Source organism: Hemitrygon akajei, chromosome 9 (assembly GCF_048418815.1).
Source record: "Hemitrygon akajei chromosome 9, sHemAka1.3, whole genome shotgun sequence".
Classification (NCBI taxonomy): domain Eukaryota; kingdom Metazoa; phylum Chordata; class Chondrichthyes; order Myliobatiformes; family Dasyatidae; genus Hemitrygon; species Hemitrygon akajei.
The window spans coordinates 46,765,842-46,789,222 of NC_133132.1; the positions used below are offsets into that span (position 1 = coordinate 46,765,842).

At 40.8% G+C, this 23,381-nt stretch overlaps 2 protein-coding genes across 6 annotated transcripts in view; one reads left to right on the plus strand and one right to left on the minus strand.

Moving 5' to 3' along the window:
- Positions 1-15,559, minus strand: part of wasf1 (WASP family member 1) — an 88,891-nt gene extending 73,332 nt beyond the window's left edge. The window contains exons 1-2 of one of the 5 annotated variants that reach the window (XM_073055898.1): positions 15,454-15,545; positions 12,165-12,189 (exon numbers count right to left, since the gene is read on the minus strand). The gene's annotated coding sequence lies outside the window, so the exon portion shown is untranslated. Of the gene's footprint in view, positions 1-12,164; positions 12,190-15,055; positions 15,268-15,453 lie in introns of those variants that run through there. The other 4 variants (XM_073055901.1, XM_073055896.1, XM_073055899.1 and 1 more) reach the window with 4 other exon arrangements.
- Positions 15,560-15,632: 73 nt separating this feature from the next.
- cdc40 (cell division cycle 40 homolog (S. cerevisiae)) overlaps positions 15,633-23,381 on the plus strand; it is a 120,213-nt gene continuing 112,464 nt past the window's right edge. The window contains exon 1 of the mRNA XM_073055902.1: positions 15,633-16,021. Within this exon, the coding sequence (XP_072912003.1) occupies positions 15,848-16,021 (174 nt within the window). The 5' untranslated portion in view covers positions 15,633-15,847. The remainder of the gene's footprint in view (positions 16,022-23,381) is intronic.

Below are 23,381 nucleotides of genomic sequence, written 5' to 3' on the forward strand. Positions count from 1 at the left end.
AGCAGTAGGACTGGCAGCTCAATATTCCAGGGTTCCACTGTTTTAGGTGTGACAGAGCAGAAGGGATTAAAGGGAGAAGGGGAGGCATTATTAATCAGACAGACAGAACAAACTGGAGAGCTCGTCTACTAAGGCTTTACAGGTAGAACTGAGGAATGAGAAAGGCATACCACATTATTGGGATTATATTATACACCACCCAACAGTCTGGACAATCTAGAGAAGCAAATTTGTAGAGATAGAGATCACGTAATGTTGCAAGAAACAAGGTTGTGATAATAGATTATTTTAACCTCCCTCATATTGACTGGGGCACCCATACTAATAAAAAAAAGGCTGGATGGGAAAAAAAATTGTCAAATGTGTTCAGAAAAGTTTATTTTCTCCCCCCCCCCCCCCAACTAGAGAGAGTACGATACTCGATCTGCTATCAGGTAATGAGACAGGGTAGATGACAGAAGTTTGTGTAGGGGAACACTTTGCATCTGGTGATCATACTGCCATTAGTTTCAATGTAATTATACAAAAGGATAGGTCTGGTCCTTGGATTAAGATTTTTTTTTAAATCAGAAAGGAATTGGAAATTGTGGATTGGGATAGGTTATTTTTTGGCAAAAGTGTGCTTAGTAATTGGGAGGCCTTGAAAGCGAACTTTTGACAGTTCAGAGTTTTGTATGTTCCTGTCAAAATGAAACGCAAGAATAACAGATTTAGGGAATCTTGGTTTGCGAGAGATATTGAGACCCTGATTAAGATAAAAAAGGAGGTGCATAGTAGGTATAGGCAGGCAGGAACAAATGAGATACTTGAGGAGTATAAGAAATGCAAGAGGACATGTAGGGCAGAAATCAGGAGGGCTAAAAGAAATGAAGTTGCTCTAGCAGTCAAGAAGAAGGAGAATCCCAAGGGCTTCTACAGATATATTAAGAGCAAAAAGATAGCATGGGGCAAAATTGGTCCTCTGGAAGATTAGAGTGGTAATTGATCCGTGGAGCCAAAAGAGATGGGGGAGATCTTAAAATGGATTCTTTGCATCTGTATTTACTTGGGAAACAAACACAGGGACTATAGAGGTGAGCCAAAGCAGCAGTGAGGTCATGGACCCTATACAAATTACAGTTTAAGAGACATTTGCTGCCTTGTGGCAAATTAGGGTGGAGAAATCCCCAAGGCCTGAAAAGGTATTCTCTCAGACTCTGTGGGAGGCTCGTGCAGAAATTACAGGGACCCTAGCAGAGATATTTAAAGCATTTTTAGCCACAGGTGAGGTGCCGGAAGATTGGAGGATGGCTGACGTTGTACCTTTGTTTAAGAAAGGAAATCGTAGGTTAGTGAGCCTGACATTAGTAATGGTAAAGTTTTTCAAGGAAGTTATAAGAAAGTTGGAGGGCAAGGCGGTGAATGTTGTCTAGCTTTTGACAAGGTCTTATGGGAATTTGGTCAAACAGGTTCAGTTGCTTGCCATTCAAGTTGAGGTAGTAAATTGGATTAGATACTGGCTTAGCAGGAGAAGCCAGAGAATGGTAGTAAATTGTTATTTCTCTGACTGGAGGTGTGTGACTAGTAGTGTGCCATAATGATTAGTTGTGGTTTACCATCTATATCAATGATCTGGATTATAATGTGGAAAACTGGATCAGCAAATTTGCAGACACCAAGATTGGTGGTGTAATGGACAGCGAGGAAGCTTGCAGTGGGATCTGGACCAGATGGAAAATTGGGCGGAAAAATGGCAGATGGAATTAAATGCACACAAGTGTAAGGTATTGGACTTTGGGAGGTCTAACTAGGGTAGATCTTACACAGTGAACAACAGGACACTGAGCGTTGTAGAACAAAGGGATCTGGGAATACAGGTGCATAATTCATTGAAAGTGATGTCACAGATTGATAGGGTCATAAAGCAAACTTTTGGCACATTGGCCTTCATGAATCAATGTATTGAGTAGGAGATGGAATGTTATGTTGAAGTCATACAAGACATTGGTGAGGCCTAATTTGGAGAACTGTGTGTAGCTTTGGTCAGCTACTTAGATGTAAATAAGTTTGAAAGATTGAACAGGTTAAAATTTTATTCCCTAGAGTGTAGAAGATTAAAGGGAGAGTTGACAGAGGTAAACATAATTATTTAGAGTATAGATAGGGTAAGTGCAAGCAGGCTTTTTCCACCGAGGTTGGGTGAGACTACAACTGGAATTCATGGGTTAAAGTGAAAGCTGAAATGTTTAAGGAGAACATGAGGGGGAACCTCTTCAGAGGGTGGTGTGAGATATGATGCGGGTTCAATTTCAAAATTTAAGATAAATCTGGTTATATACACAGATAGGAGGGATATGGAGACCTATGGTCCAGGTACAGGTTTAAGTGTTTTGGCACAGACTAGATGAGCCAAAGGGGCTGTTTCTGTGTTGTAGTTTTCTCCAACTATCAGTGATAGGGAAAATGCTGGAATCTATACTGAAAGATGAAAAAATAATCATTTTGAGCATAACAGGAATGAACAGAGTCAACACTGAATTAAGGGAAATTGCATGGAATAAATCTACTAAAGTTCTTTGAGGATGTTACTAGTAAAATAGACAAGAGAGACCAGATTTTCTAAAGGTTTTCAATAAAGTTCTACACTGGAGGCTGGTCAATTAGGGCACCTAGAATTGATGATAATATACAATTAAAACTTATAATCCAAATGACACTGTTTTATGGTATTCTAAAATAGTTGATTTTTCTGGACTATTCTAGTGTTATTTCAGCTAATACTTCAACATAATAATTTGTTCTTATTAAAGAAAAATGATATACATCATCAACTAATACATATTCTAGTGAACCTGATAAGCTTCTAGGGCTTTCAGGAGCCAGGTTTTATGTCAAGGGAGTATGGGAAGCCAGGTACGAATGAACCAGATACTGACCTATCAGGATTTCCAAATAATGGGATACAGGATTAGAGTCTTGATGCATTGACATGGATTCAGAATTGGTCATCAGGCAGTAAACAAAGAATGGGAATAAAGGGATCCTTCTCAGGCTATGATCAGCAAGGAATCATGATCTATATCAATGATTTGTTCAAGGGGACCAAGGTCTGGGTAATATATTTAAAGGGACCTTGGTGAGGTTGTGTACTGAAGATCAACATACAAGTGTAGCAGGCAGTTTGAAGTTCAAGTAGTTTGCTAGCCTTTATTACAAGAGGTTTTGAATATATGTCCAAAGACATTTTATGGCAACTGTATATCATCTTATGAGAATGCATCTGGATTATAATGTATCAGTTTTGGTCTTCTCTTAAAAATCTACCGACTGTCGAGGAGTTCAGTGAAGATTTACTAGACTTTTCAGGGATGGACGGATGAAAAGATTGAGCACACTGGGATTGTCTTCTTTCTTGTAAATTTATAAGAATTAAAAAACTCAAAATGCTGAATACAAGACGATTGATTCATCCATCTTTAACCAGGGTCTGAACAAGATTCTCCCCTCCACTCAGAAGACGGTGAACCTTTAGAATTGTCCATTTTGGAGTTAGCTCAAAAAAGACTGACAGATTTCAGGAATACTGGGGTGAAGGATCCACAGCTACGAGGATCCCTGCAGCATCCAGTGAACCTGTTATCTCTGCCTCGGAGACTGACATCAAGCTCCTTTCTTGAGGGTGAACCCTTGCAAGGCAGCATGGAATACCTGGCAAGCAACTAGTAGGGGTATTCAAAGACATTATAAATCTCTCATTGCTACGGCTGAAAGTCCCCACCTGCTTCAAAAGGGGAACACCACCAGTGCCCAAAATGAGTAGCATGAGCTGCCTTAACAGCTATCATCCAGTAGCACTCACATCTATGGTGATGAAATGCTTTGAGGACAGCCATGGATGGAATCAACACCTGCCAAAAGCTACAGAATCTGGGCCTGTGTATCTTCCTCTGCAACTAGATCCTCGACTTCCTAACTGGAAGACCACAATTAGTGCAGATTGGAAATAACATCTTCACCTCACTGACATTCAACACTGGCGCAGCACAGGGATGGGTGCTTAGCCCACTGCTCTACTCTCTCTACAACCATGATTGTCTGGCTAGATATAGCTCAAATACCATCTATAAATTTGCTGATGATACAACCATTGTTGGCAGAATGTCAAATGGTGTCAAAACGGTGCACAGGAATGAGATATAGCAGTTAGCTGAGTGGTGACGCCACAATGTCAGTAAGACCAAAGAACTGATTGTGGACTTTAGAAAGGGAAGATGAGGGAACACAAACCAATCCTTATAGAGGGATTGAGCAATTTCAAGTGTCTGGGTGTCAATATCCCTGAGGGCCTAACCTGGACACAACATATTGATGCAGCTATAAAGAAGGCAAGGAAGCAGCTACATTTCTTTAGGAGTTTGAGGAGATTTGGTTTGTCAACAAAAACACTCAAAAACTTCTACAAATGTAACGTGGAGAGCATTCTGACTGGCTGCATCACTGTCTTATGAGAAGGGGGATGGGCTACTGCACAAGATTGAAGTTGCAGAAACTTGTAAAACTAGTCAGTTCCATCATGGGTACTAGTCTCTGTAGTATCTAAGACATCTTCAAGGAGTGGTGCCTTAGGAAGGTGGTATCCATCATTAGGGACCCTAATTACATATATTTATGTAATTCAGTTTTTTTCTCTATATTTACTTATTATGCATTTTATTGTACAGTATTGGTAAAGTTCACAAATTTCATGACATATGCCAGTCAAATTAAACTGATTCCAAAAAGTGCTAGAAAATTGTGTTGAGGCAAAAGATTAATCCTGATCTTGATGACAGGTGGAGCAAGCTCCAAAGGTAAATGGCCTACTTTTATGGTGATGATGTTTTAAATTATATAGCTGGTGCAGCAAAGATTCTGGTCAATGGTAACACTAGATATTGATGGTGAGAGATCTTTGAGTAATGCCACTGAATATCAATAGGTGATTAAACTCTCTTTTTGTGAATGGTTATTGACTGCCACTTGTGACTTTTAAGTTATCTGGCACTGTTATTTCCCAAATGGTAAATGGAATAGAAAGCAGTCTAATCATTGTAAAGCAGCCATTGGAAGGCAGGCCATTGATGAAGCAGCTGAAGACAGTTGGGCTTTAAATACCACCCTGAATAAGTGCCAAGGTCTTGGCTTAAAAAACACCCTATCAACTTTTGCAGCTTCAGAAATTTGCATACACACACCTACATTCCCTTGTAGCCTATAATGCAGTTTGTCTCTCAAACTTCCGTATTGATTTGACTGACATCTTTCTGACTTTCTCATCTGCATATACCAACTACATTGTTAAGGTAGTTACAGGCCTCCCAACAGTAGCTGGGATGTGGACCACAGATTACAACAAGAAACAGAAAAGGCATGTCAAAAGGGCAATGCTATGATAGTCATGGGAGATTTCAACATGCGAGCCAATTGGGAAAATCAGGTTGGTAATGGATCTCAAGAGATGAATTGTTGAATACCTACAAGATGGCTTTTTAGAGCAGTTTGTTGTTGAGCCTACTAGGGGACCAGCTATACTGGATTGGGTGTTATGTAATGAACTGGAGACGATTAGGGAGTTTAAGGTAAAGGAACCCTTAGGAAGCAGTTGAACGCAATATGATTGCGTTCAACTTGAAATTTGATGAGAAAGTAAAGTCTGACATAGCTGTATTTCAGTGGAGTAAAGGAAATTACAGTGGCATGAGGGAGGGGTTAACCAAAGTAAATTGGAAGGAGATGCTGGCAGGGATGACAGCAGAGAAGTATTAGCATGAGTTTCTGGAATAAAATTAGGAAGGTGCAGGATAGAAGTATTCCAAAAAGAAAGAAATACTCAAATAGCAAGATAGTACAACTGTGGCTGACAAGGGAAGTCAAAGCTATGGTAAAAGCTAAAGAGAGGGCACAGAGCAAAGCAAAACTTAGTGGGAAGACAGAGGATGGGAAAACTTCTAAAAACCTACAGAGAGCAACTAGAAGAGCCATTAAGAGGAAAAGAGGAAAAAGCAAGCTAGCAAACAATATCAAAGTGGATAGTAAATGCTTTTTCAAGTACGTAAAAAATAAAAGATGACAGTGGATATGGGACCACTAGAAAATGAGTCCAGAGAAATAATAACAGGGGACAAGGATATAGCAGATGAATTAAGTGAGTATGTTGCATCAGTTTTTACTGTGGAAGACAATGGCAGTGTGCCAGATGTTGAAGGGTGTAAGGGAAGGGCAGTAGTGCTCAAAAAGCTGTAAGACCTAAGGGTTCATGACTCACCCAGTCCAGATGAACTGCACCCTAGAGTTCTGAAGTAGTGGTAGAGATTGTGAAGGCATTACTAATGATCTTGCAAAAATCATTGGACTCTGGCATGGTGCCAGAGGACTGGAAAATTGAAAGCGTCACTCCTTGCTAAGAAAGGAGGAAGGCAGCAGAAAGTCAATTATAGACCAGTTAACCTGATCTCAGTGGCAGGGAAGATGTTAGAGTCAATTAAGGATGAGGTTATGGACTACTTGGTAATACAGGACAAGATAGGACAAAGTAAGTATAGTTTCCCTTAAGGGAAAATCTTGCCTGACAAACCTGTTGGAATCCTTTGACAGATTACAAGTAGGATAAATAAAGGGGATGCAGTGGATGTTGTACAGTTGGACTTTCAGAGGGCCTTTGACAAGGTGCCACACATGAAGCTGCTTACCAAGTTAAGAGCCCATGGTATTACAGGAACATTACTAGCATGGTTAGAGCAGTGGCTGATTGGTAGCAGGCAGCAAGTGGGAACAAAAGGATTCTTTTCTGGTTGGCTGCCAGTGACTAGTGGTGCTCTGCAGGGATCAGTATTGGACCAGTTTCTTTTTATGCTTTATATAAATGATTTAGATGATGGAATAGATGGCTTTGTTGCCAAGTTTGCAGATGATACAAAGGTTGGTGGAGGGGCAGGTAGAGTTGAGGAAACATGTAGGCCGCAGAAGGACGAAGACAAATTAGGAGAATAGGCAAAATGAAATACAGCGTTGGAAAATGCATGGTCATGCACTTTAGTAGTAGAATTAAATATGCAGACTATTTTCTAAATGGAGAGAAAATCCAAAAATCTGAGATGTAAAGGGACTTGGGAGTCCTTGTGCAGAACAACCCAAAAGTTAACTTCCAGGTAGAGTTGGTGTTGAGGAAAGCAAATGCAATGTTAGCATTCATTTCAAGAGATCTAGAATACAATGCAGGGATGTGATGCTGAGGCTTTATAAGGCATTGGAGAGGCCTCACCTTGAGTATTGTGAACAGTTTAGGGCTCCTCAACTAAGGAAAGATGTGCTGGCATTGGAAGGGTTCAGAGGAGGTTCATAAGGATGATTTCGGGAATGAAAGGGTTATCATATGAGGAAAGTTTGATGGCTCTGGGTCTGTGCTCACTGGAATTTAGAAGGATGGGGGCAGGGGATCTCATTGAAACCTTTTGAATATTGAAAGGCTTAGACATGATAGATGTGAAAAGATGTTTCCCCATGGTGGAGGAGTCTAGGACAAGAGGGCACAGCCTCAGGATAGAGAGGCATCCATTTAAAACAAATGCAGCAAAATTTCTTTAGTCAGAGAGTGGTGAATTTGTGGAATTTATTACCACAGGCAGCTGTGGAGACCAAGATGTTGGGTGTATTTAAGGCAGAGCTTGATAGGTTCTTAATTGGACACAACCTCAAAGGTTACAGAGAGAAGGCCAGGGAGTGGGACTGAGGAGGGAAAAAAAAATCAGCCATGATTGAATAGGGGCGTAGACTCGATGGGCCAAATGCCCTAATTCTGTCCTATGTCTTACGGTCTTAACCATATTTGCCTGACATCTGAACACTCAGTGCCCTGTATATCCAAGTTATTAATTGACTTATCTGTCAAACACTAAAACAGTTGAAGATGTGCTGACTGTGTACATCATAATCTTGTATGACAACTTAAATGTGCAGGAATACAAGAAGCAGTAGAGATAAGTGGACTCTCTGCCCAATATACATGGGCACATTTCTTCCTATAATCGGTAGTATCTACAGCTGGCATTGCCTCAAGATGGCAGCTTCCAAAGATCCCCACCATCTAGGCTATGCCATCTTCCTATCATTATCATCCGGAAGGTAGTAAATTAATAGTGCCAATATCTATGGATTATTTTCATAATTTGAAATTATTCAACTGCTGTAAAAGACAGGAAGGTAAAGCTAAATAACACAATAAAATCCATAAATTATAGCACAAGTTATTTTGTAAAAAAAAAATTGGGTATTATAAACAAATCAGGAAAATCAGCAACATACTGAAAGCCAACATATAAAAAATGCTGGAGGGAAGTAAGAGCTCTGGTAGCATCTATAGAAAGAATGAACAGTCAAGAGCTTGGGCAGAGATCCTTCATTGTCATCTTGAAGGGTCTTGGCCAGAAACATTGACTGTTTATTTCCCTCCATAGATGCTGCCTGATCTGCTGAATAATATCAGAATGAAAATGCCCATTAAGTATTTATAATGAAAAGATCCAAAAACTTTGTTTTCTTGTACCAGTCAGATGCTGAATATTTAATTATCAGATTATGAGATACTAAACAAATTAAAAGCAGTGACAAAATAACAGACTTTCCATGAGCAATTCAAATTATTATTCCTTATTCAATTTCCTCATTCTCCAGAAGATGGAGACTCGTGATCTCTTGCCAACTGCAGTGTATTCAACTACAAACTTTACAAATTACAAAATGGCTAGCAGAAACAGTAAATGCAATAAAATTTTGTATTCTGAAAGTGCCATGAATGATTTTATCTGACTGGGCTCTAGGCTAAGAAGAATCCAGACATAGATGAGTTTAGATCTTTGGATCTCCCTGGTAGGTACTACATTTTAGTCTGTTTTTTTAAGGGAAGACTACCATTGTATTGCTTGCAGAACAATCATTTAGTAGGACACGAGGAGGGGAAAAAGACTGCAATACTTTTCAAATTCTCAACTCCTGACTCGCTTCCTGATACCCCAATCCTAGTCACCATCCACAAGGTACAAATCAGGTGGACGAATGAATACTTTGCACTTGCCTGGATGAGTACAGCTCTGATTATATTTGAGCAGCTCAAAATCAACTTGGACCAAGCAACCAACTTGAAACTACTGTGTCTGCTATCCTTAACATTCACTCCTTCCATTTCCAAGTGCAGTGGGCACAGCACTGAAAATGTACATATCATACTGCTCTTATTCACCAGGACTATTCCACACCAGCAGCCAAACAGACAAATGTTGGAAAACTAAGGGCCCCTGCTGTATGCAACACTCCCCTGATAGATAGACTCCTTTCCACACATACCACCTTGGACTTGTAAATATATTAAAGTTCCTTCATTACTGCACCTGGATCCTGGAATTCCATCTAAACATTCACTAGAAGTACTGCAGTGGTTCAAGGCAGCTGCACTTTACAACCTTCCTGAAAACAATTGAAGATGCACCATAATTGCTGGCCTTGACAATGACACCAGGTTCTTGAAACTTTAAAAAAAAGCTGGGCTGATCCTTGGCTTGCATAATCTTTCATTGCATGCTCAAGTTTTTAAATGAAGGTCAAAGGCAAATTTATACAGTAAGATTACAGTAGATTAAGATGCTGCCAACCAAGTCAACCTGATAGGTGAGAAATAAATTAAATCATAAGTAATGGAGTTTTGACACTTATTTTCAAGTTACCGTAGTTGCTATTCATCTTGTCAAATTTCATGACAACAAGGTAGATTGCTTCAAGTACTTCATAACTCTTTCCTCTAGAAGACTGAGCATATTTTTAAAAATAATGCAAGGTTACTATATTTGGAGAGTAAAACATTTTTCAATTAAAATACTGTGAAATTTGGTGTTAAGTTTGTGTAGATTGAAAACATATGGCTCAAATGCAAAGCTAAATAATGTATAATTAACTGTTTGTCAACTTGTTTTCTTGACAAAAGGTTTTAACATTTAATACCCAATACTATAGAACTTGAACTAAATGAATAACGACGAAAGGTCTTCAACCTGAAATGTTAATTCCTTCTCTTTTCACAGATGTTGCCTAACCTACTAACCATTTCCATTATCCTTAGCTCTTTTGATTTTCATTATCAACTTATTCAATGTTAAACTAAAAATATTGTATTTTATTTCAGTGATGTTAATTACCAATATGAAGGAGTAGAATAGCACAGACAATAAATGAGCAGTCAGTGAGTGGACCTGTCAGAAACAGCACAACAAGCATAAGATGAATCGAGTTAGTTTTAAGGTCATTAAATAAATCCACAGGATGCTAATTCATCATACAATTTCTGATCTTTGTTTATAGTCAGTAATTAAACAATGTAAACAAATAAAATTTAATCACATAAACTTCAGTGTACATGCTTCGTTTAGTGATGCTGATCTGTGGTCTGTGCTACGTTTCCAAGTATTTACTCTCTAGAATAAATGTAAAGATTACTGTGGAGGATTAAGAGAAAGTTAAAATTGTTAGCTTTAACTACAAGCAGTTAAAATCCATGAGACAAGTAGAAAACAGAAATGAAGGCGGGTCAAGTATAAACAGAAGAAGAGCATATGTACAGAGCATAAAGTGTAGGATGGCCCTGAAGTTTTCCCCCCAAAGAGTTAATTTACAGCTATGTAGAAAAATAGCTTTTTTTGGAATAACAAATATGCCAGGTTTGGAATAACAAACATCCATTCCCTAATGGCAATGTTTCAGTTTCATTTTTTATCCTGTGCAGTTCCTCATAAGTACAGGGTAAAAAGATAGTATTAAAGCTTCAACTGAAAGATGGCAATTTGGCACTGAATTGGAGTACCAACTTCATTTACTCTATCCTAGAGTGGGATTTTAACTCAAATACAAGAGAAGTATCTTCCAACATTTCTGAAATTAAGTGTGAAACATGCAAAATCATAGCTATATCTCTGAAGCTTAGCTAGTGCACATCCTTCGGTATATTTTAAAATTATTAGGAATTGTGCAAGCCTTTTCATTTTCCAATAACAGAATGGAGGGAAAGGAAGATTTTGATTTTGTGATTATCACTAGCCATACACATTCACAGATAACTATACTATGCAAACTTAAAAAAATGTCAGGATGCTAAAAACAATACTGATTTCACTTGGAAAAAATACATTGATCAAGTGTTTTAAGAAATAAAAAAATTCAGTATCAACATTAGCCAACATGTGCAAGAGTTGTAGATTCTATCCAATCACATAAATTTGATTACACTACAATTCCATACACAGCAGCAAATCCAGTACAAGGGGGCTTTAGAAGGCAAGACAATAAACAGAGAAGCCAAATCAAATACCATACTAATCCAGTTTAAACAGTTAACTCTGATCATGATCTATTGGTGGGCATTGGTCTAATATGCACTATAAATGTTGGATTAAATAAAAGGGCTTAATAGTACACAAAAGCAGAACTGAGAGATTCAAATTAGTATTCACACAGGGTATTGAATGTGTGCAGCTCAGTCAATGTATGATAGTTTGGACAATTTGCAAATGGTTCATTTACAACTACCCATAACCTGATTTATACAAGCTTCATTGAGAAATTCGTAACATAAATAGGCAAAATTCCACCTCCTAAGATCAGAATCAAAAGAAAGACCCATAGGCAGGGACATCCACATCTAATAAAAGCTGAAAGAAATCAGAACCTGACCTACAACTGGAAATATATTCTGGCAAAGTTTTCACTTCTTGAGAAAATTTATTTAAAAAACTGATCAATACTGATATTCTGTGCATTTATTTCTCACCATATAGTGGAATATATTGGGAATGTTTGAAAAGTCTAAAATTGGTACTTTTAGTCTGTTACTTTTATTTGACAAAATTAAATCTGTTCCTAAATTTGTCACTGAGCTCATCTCATTACATTATCGATTTCCACTGCCAGGAACAAAAAACGGACAAATGCATTTGAAGTTTTGTGTATTTTGTATGTCAAGAGAAATGCATGGCCATACTAACACATGTGGATTTGATAGTGTGGATACACTCAAGAAAGTTAAAACACAACTCTGGGATTTTCATATGGAAGCATTTGAAAATATAGTTCAAATATATATCCACTACTCAAAATAGATCTTTTACCTGCAATCCTAGTGAGAAAGGGTTTCTGAAAAGAAATCACACGATTAATTAATTGGTTTGGAAGTTCTGTCACTCATTTATTATACAGCTACTGATTTAATGTTTTACACCAACAGTAGGCATGGGAGTACATAGCATTTTTGCAAATAAAAAATCTGACCATTTGTCCAATAATTTTAGGACCCTAAAATTACTACTTCCAATATTTTTCACAATTATAGAGCCTTTTAAAAATGTCATTAAATTACAGAACCCAGCTATGATTTTGTATGCATTTAGCTCAAAAACCCAGTTAAAACAATATTGTATCTGAATTACATATGAACTGAAACATTATGCAATGCTATTGTGATTAAAATATAATTTGCTTAAGTTAAAAAAGGTAAGATTCATAAATCTCAATTTGACATCATCAGCCTTACAATGCAAATGCCAAAAACTCAATTTTGTTAAGGGTTCTGCAAGAGTTCCATACTCTGCCAAGGTCACAATTATCTTTTCTGATTTTCAATCTGAACGGGAAGTGGGGGGGGGGGGGGGAGAATACAACAACACAAAACAAGTTTTACTGAAGCAATCACTTGCAAAACATGTGCAGCAAAAATCTCGTCTTCAGATTACAGGCTACATATTCTCTGTGCACAAGATTTTCAGTATTCAAGTATGCTATCTTGTATAGTATTTAATGAATGGTGACTTCAAACATGTCTTTGCTTGTGGTCATAGAGAGTCAGTAATGCAGCATGAAAATGGTCCTTCCAGCTCACTATGTCTATGTTTAATATTGAGCCCCCCACACACAAATCCCATTTTCCAGCATTTAGACATAGCCTTTATTCTGTAGCAATTTAAGTGTTCATCTAGGCATTAAAGGTTGTGAGAATCTCTGCCTCCATCACCCTCTCAAGCACCGAGTTCCAGACTCCAACTAATCTTTGGATTAAAAAAATCTTCCTTGGATTCCTTCCTATCCCTTACCTTAAGCCTATACACTCCAATTTAAGACGCCTTTGACACAGAAAAGAAAAACTCTTTACTATTTACCCTCATCTCCCTCACGGCCCCAGGTTTATTGAAAGGCAGGTGCCGGTGCTGCAAGCATTTAGAAGATAATAATGTCATTTGTCATTGCGAGGATTGGAACGCAGGAGTAAGAAATTCCGACTGTATTTGAGTAGGGCTTTGGAAACTACAATACTGTGCATAGTTTTGATCACCTTCCATGGTTGCGTTTGCCATGGATGATGTGTAGCAAAGATTCACCGGACAGGCACCAGGAAAAATGGGTTTGCCATGCGGGGAGAGGTCGAGTAGACCAGGCCAGTATTCTCCAGGAGACTAGAAGAATGAGAGAAAAATCTTTTAAAAAAACTTTCGAAATCTTTAATGGGACTGACAGGCGGGTTTATTTATCCCCCCCCCCCCCCCAATCAAGAAGCTCATCAGTCTCCCGAGGCATAGGTCATTTAGGACGGAAGAGCTGAAAAAAATTGTTCAGTAGGTGAACGTTCAGAATCCTTTATTCGAGTGCTGTGGAGGCTTAGTTGTTGTGTTCATTCAAAATAGATATCGATAGATTTCTGAATATTAAAGGAACAAAGGTATAGGATAACGGCGCAGGAAAAAGGCACTAAAGTAGAAAATGACCCGTGATCTTAAGGGACCGATGGCCTATCCTTGTTCTTGATTTATTCCTACCGCGACCTGAAGTCCTTTCTACATTCCATCTACACCAAATTCAGCAAAGATAAATCACAATTATATACTGAAATTGGTGTTGAAATCAAGTGCGTTCACTTTTTCAGATGTTGGAAAAGCGCAACCAGACAAGTCTAGGAATTAAACATCAATCCCCAGATACTCTTTGTTTCTCTTTCACCTCCAAATTGTGATTCACAAGCAGTACAGACGAGTAAAGATGTGTTGCAAATGAAATAAATAGACAGCACCTCTGGTTTGCAATTGGCTCAGAAATCGAATATAGGGGCGGGAGTGTTGTAAGCAAGAGATAAGATCAGTTCTCCCGAGTCCAAAGCGTGACGAATTTCATTTTGTCGTATAGACTCGATGGTGAGAGCAAAGTAATCCTCGAAAAGTTACTCCCGGGCAACTGATCTCTTTGGAATAAAGTATCAGTCGTGCAACTCAATCGGGTACACTGATCGACAGCGAGTAGAATTTTATCAGGGATGCAAATGTACTGACGACGTTAGAAACTTTACAGATGTGAGGAGGGCGTGGAGAAAAGCCCCAGCTCACCACGCACTTTAGTTCATAGAACCTCTAACAAAAATGCATAGCCCCGTCGTAATCACTACCACGGTATCGGTCGCACGTCAGGGAGAGATGGTGGTCTCTTTGTTTACAGGGAATGGGGAGGGGGGTAGAAGAAAAGAATTGATACCCCCTCAAATTGGGTAACAAGATATCTTCGGATTCACAAGCACCCCACCCACGCCCCTCTCATAACGTTGTCGTTTTAAGAGGGTGTAAGGCGGTGTGTGTGTGTGTGTGTGTGTGTGTGTGTGTGTGTGTGTGTGTGTGTGTGTGTGTGTGTGTGTGTGTGTGTGTGTGTGTGTGTGTGTGTGTGTGTGTGTGTGTGTGTGTGTGTGTGTGTGTGTGTGTGTGTGTGTGTGTGTGTGTGTGTGTGTGTGTGTGTCGCGCGCGCGCACACACCACCAACTTTCCTTAACCCAGGTGCACCGACAACCTGCCGGGGCCTCGGGCAGAAGGGGGAGGGAGGGATGTCACGGCCGTCAGGCGAAAAAACGACGGCCACAAAAGCATCCTCCACTGGCCACTCTGCGCTCGCCTCAAACAACAGAACACGACGCAGCAATTAGCGGAACAAAAGCTCTTACATCTCATTCACCGGGATTAAAATCACCTACCCGGCTCGACGCGAACTCTCCGCAGCTCCAGCGGCTTTTTTTTTGGGGGAGGGGGTGTGTTTTGTTTTAAATCGCCCGGTTAAAGGGGAGAGGAACGCCGCGGGTAACGGTCGCACCGCCGCTGCCTCTAGCCGGTCCGCCTTGCCCCGCTGCTCCCACCGCCGCCCCAAGTTTGCATCGGTCTCGATAACAACACCGCGCGGCTTCGGCGGGAATGGCGTACGTCAGCCCGGCGCACGGGGATCCTCGGCTCCAGCAGCACCGCGCCGCTCTCTCGCAGCTCGCCGATCGCGCCCGCTTCGGGGGCTCGGGGAGACGCGGTCGCTCGGCAGCCCGGGCTCTCACGGCGCGAGCGCCAACGGTCCGGATCGCAGCCGCCTTTCCCCGTTCCAACTTACTGAGCGTTCCTCCATGAAGATTCCCCAATGGCACAAGCCGGGATGGCTTTGACTGGAGTACCAAAACTGAGGCAGCGGCTTTGTGACGTACCTTGAGCGGCAGGACCGCTGGCCAATAGGAAAGCGCGTGTCCCGGCCCGTTCGTCCACGCCTACTTTCTACCACTCCAGCCAATCAGGCTTGTGCGAGGGCGGGATGCCGCGGGAGCCGTTCGCCTTCGGACCCTTCAGCTGTTTGACCAATAAAGAAAGAAACCCGACCGATCGGTAAATTATAAGACCAAACAAAAGGGAAAAGTAGAGTTTTAAAGTGAAGCTGCTGCGAGGCGGCCGTTACCCTTTCTCGTTTGACTTTAGTCCGATTTCAGCGATTTGTTTACCAGGCCGCAGCTAAAATGTCGGCGATCGCGGCTCTGGCTTCCTATGGCACCGGCAGCGACAGCGGGAATGATTCTGATGGGGATTGCGGAGAGGTTCCTTGCAGGGATGCCCTGGTTCACTTACAGGCCCTTGACTCCGGGAAGTCGATGTCAGTCGCTTTGAACTCGGCGCCCGAGGTCGCCGTAAAGGTGAGTGTTGAAGTTTCGAAGCCTTGGCCTGGCCTTGGGCAGCATGGGTGCAACTGGAGTTTCCCGTTATGCTGAATGGACTTAAACTGAGGGATAGCTCAGGAGCTGACGTGATTCCAGTTATACTGTTATCTCCATAGATTGGGGCTAAAATGTATTACGTAAATTGTATATAGAAAAGAAAATATAGGGAGTATATGCCGAAGGGTTTTGGCCCGAAACGTCGACTGTACTCTTTTCCTAGATGCTGTCTGGCTTGCTGAGTTCCTCCAGCATTTTGTGTGTATGAGGTGGTCACTCGGCCCTTTGTGCTTTCTCTGCAGTTCAGAATCAGGCTTAATATCACCAGCATATGTCGTGAAATTTGTCGTTTTGCGACAGTAGTACGTTGCAATACATAATACAACAATTACAGTAAGAAATATAAATATGAAATTAAATAAGTAATGCAAGGTAAGAAAAAATGATGTAGTTTATATGTGTTTATGGGAAGAAACGTTGATTGTGTGTCTTCAGGCTCCTTAATGGTAACATTGAGAAGAGGGCATGGCCTGGGTGGTTGTGGTCTATAGTGATGGATGCTGCCTTTTTAAGACATTGCCTTTTGAAGATAACGTCGAGGATGGGGAGACTAGTGCCCATGATGGAGCTGGCAGAGTTTGCAATCTTCTGCAGCTTTTCCCATTACTGTGCTGTGGCCCCTCCATACAAGACTATTATGTAGCCAGTTGGAACGCTCTCCACAGTACATCTGTAGAAATTTGCTGGAGTCTTGGGTGACATACCAAGTCTCTTCAAAGTCCTAATGAAATATAGCTGCTGTCATGCCTTCTTTGTAATTGCATCAATATGTTGGGCCCAGGATAGATCTTCAGAGTTGTTGACATCCAGGAACTTGAAACTGCTCACCCTTTCCACTGCTGATCTTTCAATGAGGACTGGTGTGTGTTCCCTCGACTTCCCCTTCCTGTAGTCCTCAATCAATTCCTTGGTCTCACTGAAGTTGTGTGCAGGGTTGTTTTTGCAACACCACTCAACCAGCTGATCTATCAGACAGACATACTTTATTGATCCCGAGGGAAATTGGGTTTCGTTACAGTCGCACCAACCAAGAATAGTGTAGAAATATAGTAATATAAACCATAAATAATTAAATAATAATAAGTAAATAATGCCAAGTGTAAATTAGTCCAGGACCAGCCTATTGGCTCAGGGTGTCTGACACTCCGAGGGAGGAGTTCTAAAGTTTGATGGCCACAGGCAGGAATGACTTCCTATGATGCTCAGTGTTGCATCTCGGTGGAATGAGTCTCTGGCTGAATGTACTCCTGTGCCTAACAGTACATTATGGAGTGGATGGGAGACATTGTCCAAGATGGCATGCAACTTGGACAGCATCCCACTGCTGTACACTTCCTCATCACCATCTGAAATACTGCCAACAATAGTTGCGTCATCAATAAATTGACTTTTTTCAGTGGTGTTTGAGCTGTGTCTAGCGACACAGTTGTGGGTGTAGAGAGAGTAGAGCAGTGGGCTAAGCACACGTCCTTGAGGTGTGCCAGTGTTGATTGTCAGTGAAGAGGAGATGTTATTTCCGATCTGCATGCACTGACTGTGGTCTCCCAATGAGGTAGTCAAGGATCCAGTTGCAGAGGGAGATACAGAGGCCAAGGATTTGGAGCTTGTTGATTACTACTGAGGTATGATGGTATTGAACACTGAACTGTAATCAATGAACAGCAGCTAAGGTATTGCTACTGTCTGGGTGATCCAAGGCCAAGTGGAAATCCAATAAGATTGCATCCGCTCTCGACCTGCTATTGAGATAAGCAAATTGCAGTGGATCCAAGTCCTTGCTCAAGCATGAGTTGATTCTGACCAAGACCAACCTGTCAAAGTATTTCACGGCAGATGTGAGTGCTACTGGCCAATAGTTGTTAAGGCATCTTGCCCTGCTCTTCTTGGGCACTGGTATGATTTCACCTTTTTGAAGCAGGTGGGAACCTTTGACTGCAGCGGTGAGAGATTGGAGATGTCCTTGCACATTCCTGCTAGTTGGTTGGCACAGGTTTTGAAATTTCACCCTCATGAAAAATTTCTGTGTCGGCCTGTGAGACAGAGGTCACAGGGGCACCAGATGCTGCAGGGATTCACACAGGTGTAGTTTTATTCCTTTTTCAAACGTGCATAAAAGGCATTGGATTCATCTGGGAGTGAAGCATCACAGCCATTCATAATGTTAGATTTTGCCTTGTAGGAAGCAATAGTCTGCAAACCCTACCAAAGCTGACATGCATTCGATTCCATCTCTAACTTCAATCAGAATTGTTTTTCTTTTGCTCTTAAAATAGCCTTCCATAGGTCATGCCTGGACCTATTGTATAGTTGTTGTTCACTGGTCTTGAATGCTACAGATCCAGCCCTCAGCAGCCTGCTAATCTCCTGGTTCGTTCAATGCCTCCCAGGCCTGTGTGCTCAGCCTGTTGCTGTTAACACTGCTAATGCATGACTGTACTGCCAAGTCCAGTTATAACCAGATCATTAACTTCGCTGATGGTTGGCCTTGTCAGTAACAGTGATGAAATAGCATATAGGGAGGAGGTATAGTAATTGCAATGCAACAGATTGCAAGACCCTGAAAATATCATTGGGGTTTTTCTCTCTCCCCCAATTCAGGACATTTATTTTTTACTTTAGGGATAACAATCCTGTCCAACAACCCACTGATTTAACCCTAGCCTGATCATGGAACAGTTTAAAATGACCAATTAACCTACTAATGGGTATGTCTTTGGACCGTGGGAGGAAACTGGAAATCAAAGGAAACGTACACACTTCACAGGAAGAATGTACACACTTTCTTACAGAGGACACTGGAATTGAGCTGCGAACTCTGACTCCCCGAGCTGTAATAATGCCGTGCTAACCGTTACACTACCATGGCGCCCCATAAGCACTGCAGGCGCTGTGCCTCCAGCATTGTCAAAGACCCTCCCATCCTCCCCACAGTCTTTTCGAACTCCTGCTGTCAGGCAGAAGGTACTGAGGGATTAGAACCAGAACTACAGTGGGGCTAGAATGTTTGTGAACCCTTTAGAATTTTCTCTATTTCTGCATAAGTATGACCTAAAATGTGATCAGATCTTCACGTAAATCCTAAAACTAGATAAAGAGAACCCAATTAAGTAAATAACAGAAAAACATTAATTTATTTATTGAGAAAAATGATCCAATATTACATGTATTTGCTGGAAAAAGTATGTGAACCTTTGGGGTAATGTAATCTACAAAAGCTATTTGGAGTCAGGTGTTCCAGTCAATGAGATCACATTGGAGGTGTGGGTTGTAGAGGTGCCCTGTCCTATTAAAAAAAAAAGACACTGAAAATCAGGCTACTGACAGAGCCTGCTCTTTTCAAGAAAGATCTGTTTATGTGCATGCTTTGATCAAAACAACTTTCAGAGTACCTTAGAAGAATTTAAGAGATCTGTGAAGCTGGAAAAGGCTACAAAAGCATTTCTAAAGACCTGAGTGTTCATCAGTTTACAGCAAGAGAAATTGTCTACAAATGGAGGAAACTTCATACTGTTGCTACTCTCCCTAGGAATGGGCATCCTGCAAAGATCACATCAAGAGCACAATGTGCAATGCTGAAGGAGGTGAAAAAGAACCCAAGGGTAACAGCAAACGACCCGCAGAAATCTCTCAAGTTTGCTGAAGTCTCTGTTCATGTGCCCACTATGAGAAAAACACTGAACAAGAATGGTGTTCCTGGAAGGACACCACAGAGGAAATCACTGCTCTCTAAAATAAAAATTGCTGTAGGTCTCAAGTTTGCAAAAGGCCACCTGGGTGTTCTACAATGCTTCTGGGACAATGTTCTGTGGACAGATGAGACAAAAATTTAACTTTTTGGCAGAAATGTATATTGCAGTGTTTGGAGGAGAAAGGACATTGCAATACCAAAACCTCATCTGAACTGTGAAGAATGGTGGAAGGAGCATCATGGTTTTGGGCTGCTTTGTTGCCTCAGGGCCTGGACAGCTTGAAATTGTTGAGGGAACAAAGAATTCAAAATTGTATCAAGACATTTTACAGGAGAATGTCAGCGTAGCAGTCTGTCAACTGAAGCTTAATTGAAGTTGGATAATACAACAAGACAGTAATCCAAAAGACCAGAGTAAATCAATGTCAGAATGGTTTAAAAAAAAGAAAATTCATGATTTAGAATGGTCGCGTCAAAGTTGAAGCAGTTTGTGCAAGGAAGCCCACCAATATCCCAGAGTTGAAGCAGTTTTGTAAGGAGGAATGGCCCAAAATTCCTCTAATCCAATGTCCAGGACTGATCAATGGTTACCGAAAACATTTGGTTGAAGTTATTGCTGTACAAGGGGTTTGCACCAGTTACCAAAAGCAAAGGTTCACATACTTTTTCCAAAAATACATGTAATATTGGATCATTTTCTCAATAACTATATAAACAAGTATAACGTGTTTTGTGCTTTTTATTTAACTGGGTTCTCTTTATCTAGATTTAGGATTTGCATGAAGATCTGATCACATTTTAGGCCATATTTATGCAGAAATAGAGGGTTCACAAGCTTTCCAACACCACTGTATCTGGCTGTGTAACAACTTCTTTCCCCAGGCTGTTGACTTCTTAACATCCTGCTGCCACTCAGCACACATGTACACCCTGTCTGAATGCCCTGCTACCCCACTGCTTCCTCAACTCACAGACACACTCTCAACCTGCATTAGTCATTTTAAATCTTTTATTGCTGTTGTTCACGTATTTATACTAATCTGCAATACTATACCATTTAAGCTCATTTATATTCCGTCTGGGTAGCCTCTGACCTGATGGCATGAACATCAATTTCTTGAACTTCTAGTAATTGCCCCTCTCTCTCCTTCACCATTCCCCATTCCCATTTCCCTCTCTCACCATATCTCCTTACCTGCCCATCACCTCCCTCTAGTGCTCCTCCCTCTTCCCCTTCTTCCATGGTCTTCTACCCTTTCCTATCAGATTTCCCCCTTCTCCAGCCCTTTATCTTTTTCACCAATTAACTTCCCAGCTCTTTACTTCAGCCCTCTCCCCCTCCCGGTTTCACCGATCACCTACCACCTTTACTTCTTGCTTCCCTCCCCCCAACTTTCTTACACTGACTTCTCATCCTTCTTCTTCCAGTCCTAATGAAGGGTCTCGGCTTGAAACGTCAGCTGCTTACTCTTTTCCATAGGTGCTGCCTGCTGATTTCCTCCAGTAATTTATCTGTGATGCTTATTTATACTACTGCTTGTTTTATTATAATAGTGCCAGTAACATTTTCTGTCTTTCATCAACGTGCATCGTGCACCTTATGTCAACCTATCAATCTTCAGGTCATGCCACTCAGGGACTTGTGCTAATATTATTTTGTGATTATATGTACTAGATATGTACTATATGTATGTGATGAGTGTGACTATATGTACATCTTGGTCCCAGAGGAATGATGTTTCATTTAGCCATATATTGTATATGCGTATGGTTGAATGACAATACTCATGAACTTGATCTTGAAAATGAAGCAGCGGCTCAGAGTATAGTGTGATTGCTTATTGAAAGCTAGGCTAAACGTGTCATCAACCTTGAAGTCTCATATTTCATGGAAACCCATAGTTTGCTGAAAAAGAGGCAATCAAAGCATATAGGGCAAGGTTGAAGACATATGGAATCCATTGAGACTTGGTAGTTTGGATAGAAAATAAATTGACTTGGCCATAGAAAACAGGGTAGTGGTGGAAAGGTGTTATTCTGGGCTGGAGGTCTTTGACCACTGATACTCTGCAAGGATTAGTGCTGGGACCTCTCTTATTGTGACTTGTATATATTAAATATGAATAATTTAGACAAAAATGTAGGTAGGCTGATTAGTAAGTTTGCACATGATGAAAAAAATAGACTGAGCTTTGGATGGTGAGGAAGATGTCAAAACGTTCAGCAAGATATGGACCAGTTGAAAATATGGATAGAGAAATGGCCGATGGAGTTTAATCCAGGGAAGTGTGAGGGGGTCAAATGTAACAGGGAAGTATGCAGCAAATTGCAGGAAGCTTAGGAGCATTGATGTTTATAACAATCTTGGTGTGCAATTCCAAAGCTCCTTGAAAGTGGGAACAGTGTTAAAAAGTGTGTGTGATACACTTGTCTTCTTTGTTGAGGTGATGAGTATAAAACTTCCGAAGTCATGTTTCAGCTGTATAAAGCTTTGGTTAGACCATATTTTGAGTATTTGTGTGGTTCTGGCCAGCCTATTACAAGAAGGGTGTGGAGACTTTGGAGAGTATGCAGTAGAAACTCAACAAGACATTGCCTGGAGTATTAGCTGTACGGAGCAGTAGGACAAACATTGGGGGCTCGGGTGACCTGATAGTATTTTATCAAACCAAGACTAGAGGGCGTACAGTATCTTTAAAGTAATTGAGGAAAGATTAAAGAAAAAGTGTGAGACTTTTGTTTTTAACAAAGTGGTGGGCTTCTGCCAGGGGAAGTGATGGAAGCAGACAGAATTAGCAATGTTTAAGAGGCATTTAGATAGACAGATCAACAAACAGGAAATTGGGGAATTATGTTTATGTTCAGTTTATGTTCACAGATGTACAGTTTAAATTGATATCATGGCCCACATTGACATCGTGGGTGAAGTGTCTTTTCCTGTGCTGTTCACTGTTCTGTGGGATTCTTTCTGCAGAGTGGCTCTGAGGTAAAAACTCTGTCGTGATATTATTGGCTGAGTAGGCCAAAAGCCTACTCTTCTTCTATATAATAGATTCTTAACATGCATCAGTAAAAGCGAGGGTGGAACAGCTCATCTGAGATGTGAAAAATGCATTGGGACTAACAAGTAAAGTGAGGGGAGGGGGGCAAGATTAAAAATTGAAACCAAAGATTGGTTCTAAGTATGCTGTTAAGTGCTTAATTGTGACATTATGGCTAATTATTAGTAAGTTGGGGTAGAGTCTTTGGTAAGGAGTAAATGGTAAACTAGAGAAAGGAATTTGTGTCGCAACAACAGCCTTGAACTCAGCTTCAGTAAGACCAAGGAATTAATTGTGGACTTCAGGAAGGGGAAGTCGAAGCAACACACACCAGTCCTCATTGAGGGATCAGCAGTAGAAAAGGTGAGCAGTTTCAAGTTCCTGAGTGTCAACTTCTATGAAGATCTGTCCTGGGCCCAACATATTGACACAATGACAAAGAAGGCATGACAGAGGCTATCAGGAGTTTGAGGAGACCATGGAGAGCATTTTAATTGGTTGCTTCACTATCTGGTATGGAGAGCCCACTGCACAGTATTGGAAAAAGCCG